This window comes from Diospyros lotus, chromosome 5, assembly GCF_014633365.1.
Source record: "Diospyros lotus cultivar Yz01 chromosome 5, ASM1463336v1, whole genome shotgun sequence".
NCBI lineage: Eukaryota > Viridiplantae > Streptophyta > Magnoliopsida > Ericales > Ebenaceae > Diospyros > Diospyros lotus.
The window spans coordinates 4710701-4713961 of NC_068342.1; the positions used below are offsets into that span (position 1 = coordinate 4710701).

Below are 3261 nucleotides of genomic sequence, written 5' to 3' on the forward strand. Positions count from 1 at the left end.
TCGTGCAATACACGTTCAAGCTGGAGTAGCATAATTATTTTTATAAAAAGAGATTTTTTTAAAAGTAAATTAAATTTTATTTATCTTTTAGGGGGAAAATAAACAAAAAAAATTAATCTTTGGTGGGCCCCGTCCTTCGAATCTTTGACAGAGATGTCAGTTTCCTCACAGTGCTCTGCAACATCTCCTTCCTTCCTTCCTTCCTTCCTTCTCTCTCTTTCTTTGTGCAGTTGTAATTTTGTTCGCTTTCTGGCTTTTATTGGGATTTTTTAATCAAAAGAGAGACTTTGTTTTCTTTTGGTTATCCAAAGTCCAAAAGCGAGCCAATCTTCTCCTTCACACCTGCAAATGCCCGTCCCATTGAGCTCCAACTGGCTGCTCTCCATTTCCGAAGATAAGAAGAAGAAGAAGAAGAAGACGACGTAATTCCTTCTTATTTTCCCTTTTTGTCCGCCGTTCTGGGTGGAGATGGGTTCTGGATTTTCTCTTGCAAAATCGGTGATTTCCATGTGAATCTATCTTCCCCCCCCCCCCCCCCCCCCCCCTTTCCAGCATCAACCCTGGTTTTTGCCGAGATGGAGGAGGTTGAAGAAGCCAATAAAAGGCGGTAGAGAGCTGCCACAGAGTCGTTAATCTCCTGTGCCACTCGCAGGATCAGGTTCAGTTTAAACACTTAATCGTGGAAGCAGGGGAAGCTGTGACCAGGTTCAAGAAGGTGATTTCTCTTCTCGGCAATGGCGTCGGCCACGGCAGGGTCAGAAGCCTTCGCAAGATGAAGAAACCATCTTTATCCCACCACCTGCTCGTGGAAAGTCCCAGCTGCCACCAAACCAGTCCGACTCCAAATGACAAGCCCCTCCAGCTTCTGCCTTCTAGATTCCCGGAAAACCCAACTTCTTTGCAGCTTTCCCAGAAAATGTTTCTCGAGAATCCTGCTCTGGATGGTGCCGGTTCGTCCATGAAGATTCCTCTGCAAGCTGTTCAGCCTAGGCCATTGCAGCCCCATCATCTTCTTCAGATGCAGAGGCTGCAGCTTCAGCAACAGATGAAGTATCACGCTGAGATGGTTTATTCTAGGAGTACTAACAGTGGTGTAAATCTCAAATTTGATGGCTCTAGTTGCACACAGACCCTTTCATCCAACAGATCGTTCATCTCATCTCTGAGCGTGGATGGAAGTGTGGTAAATTTGGACGGGAATTCGTTCCATTTGATCGGCGTGCCGCAGCCTTCTGATCAGACTTCCCAGCAATCCAGGAGGCGGTGCAGTGGTCGGGGAGACGACGGGAGCGTGAAATGTGGTAGCAGTAGTAAATGTCATTGCTCCAAGAGGAGGTAAGCATACAGAAATCTGTGTGTGGACTCTGGTTGCAGTCTAGGCCATTATAGCCTCTTTAAGACGAGGCAAACCCTTGGGGGTGCTTTATTTGGCCTTGAAATGGGTGTTTTGAGTTGGTGTCTTGTTAATTGCTTATGTGCATGATTCTAGGAAACTGAGGGTGAAGAGATCAATTAAGGTGCCTGCCATCAGTAACAAAGTTGCAGATATTCCGCCTGATGAGTATTCCTGGAGGAAATATGGACAGAAACCTATCAAAGGATCCCCACATCCCAGGTACCCCCTAATTTAAATCCAATGGCTTTGTCTTTGTCTACTTTGTTCCAGTTCACACTAATTTCCTTGTATAGTTGGAGATAAAGCCATAGATATAAATGAACAGCGAGTGAGAACTCATGTAGGCTACCCCACATAGTGGGATAAAAGCTTGGGATGTTGTTATTTGCTCTGTATAGTTTTAGATGATAACAAAATTTTACTCAGGTTGAGTTCTGAAACTATTTCTTACTGTGTCTCCTGGCTTTAGTATAAGATGCAGAACTAGATATGGGCTTGATTAAGTTTTAGTAGTACATCTAAGTTAATTACTGCATCTGTGCGGGAATTTTTTATGGAATCTGATACCAAGTGATGTGGTCATAGGTTGCCTTATGGTCTGGGAATCTAGACAATTCAACAGGTCTTGACCTATGTGACCAATAATGGGTTGGTGTAAAATGATATCACGACCAAAGTTCAAAACCTTGCCTAGTCTCTACTAATTGCTTAAATCATTTGGTGAAGATGAGTTTATATTATGTTAACCGTGTCTCCTTTGTTGCTTATTTTTTTTCAATTTGTTATTTTAGCTCTTCAGAATTTACTTTAAAGTTGTGGAATCTGATTATACGGTTGCTTGCATACAGGGGGTACTACAAATGCAGCAGCGTGAGAGGCTGCCCGGCAAGAAAACATGTCGAGAGATGCTTGGAAGATTCTGCGATGCTAATGGTGACCTACGAAGGCGAGCACAACCATTCTAGGTCACTACTGTCACAGTCTGCCAATACATAAAGGAAAACTTGATGAATACTTTACCTAACTGTATGTATGAGATCCAACTCATAGATTTCGGCTTGTGTGCATGGTTCTTCTGAAACGAAGAATCTTGGTTGGCGTCTAAAAGTGAACTCGTCCTGTATATAGAGTATAGGGTTTGAACCTTGAACCCCACCCCGCGGCTAAAGTTGGTGGAGCCGGATTTGTACCAATATAGATAGATAGATAGGCTTCTATATAGCTAGCTCTTCCACAGCTCGGCTTTCCTGGTCAGCTGGTTGAAGAGTCTTGTGCATTCCTGTAGAAAGGGCTTGAATTTGTAAACTCTCGCTCCCCTGAAACTTAAATAGTTAGTTCATGTCCATTGTTGATACTTTCCCTTCTGCTTTCTCTATTAGCTTCATCAAACTTGTCCACCCCCCACTAGTTGATGGATTTAGGGAGCTAGAACTTCCAATTTTAATCATAATAGCTGGATAAAAGTTTATTAATATGTTATTGTTGTTATGGTATATCAATGGATGAGTCTAGTCTAGGAATGAAACTCGGATTTTAGCCACTATCTCTTGTACTAAGATGGAAGAAAGATTGCCCTCCGACATAGTTCGGATAGCAGAAGATGGATCGTAATATGTTAGTGTTATCTCAGTAAATTGCGAATTCGAATTTTGATCTTTTCGAGTTATATTTCACGATTTATTTTTTTTTACAAAATTAAGAACATGAGTATACAAAAATCGCAAATGATCATCCAAAAAAGATTTGGCGATCTCCTTTATCTGCTCAGCAAGTGGGTTGCATTATTTAATGTCATTGTGATATTAGGTATCGCATTCACATGACATCATAATTATAGTTTTTTCCTTCTAGTGGGGTGCCAAATT

The 3261-nt window shown here is 42.0% G+C and overlaps 1 protein-coding gene across 1 annotated transcript; it reads left to right on the plus strand.

Annotated features, from left to right (window-relative positions):
• The first annotated feature begins 221 nt into the window (after window positions 1–221).
• Window positions 222–2972, plus strand: LOC127801079 (probable WRKY transcription factor 74). Its single transcript, XM_052335923.1, is given in 4 exon segments — window positions 222–600; window positions 603–1335; window positions 1490–1615; window positions 2245–2972. Coding segments are annotated over 4 exon segments (1032 nt in total). The 5' UTR covers window positions 222–575; the 3' UTR covers window positions 2393–2972.
• The last annotated feature ends 289 nt before the right edge of the window (window positions 2973–3261 follow it).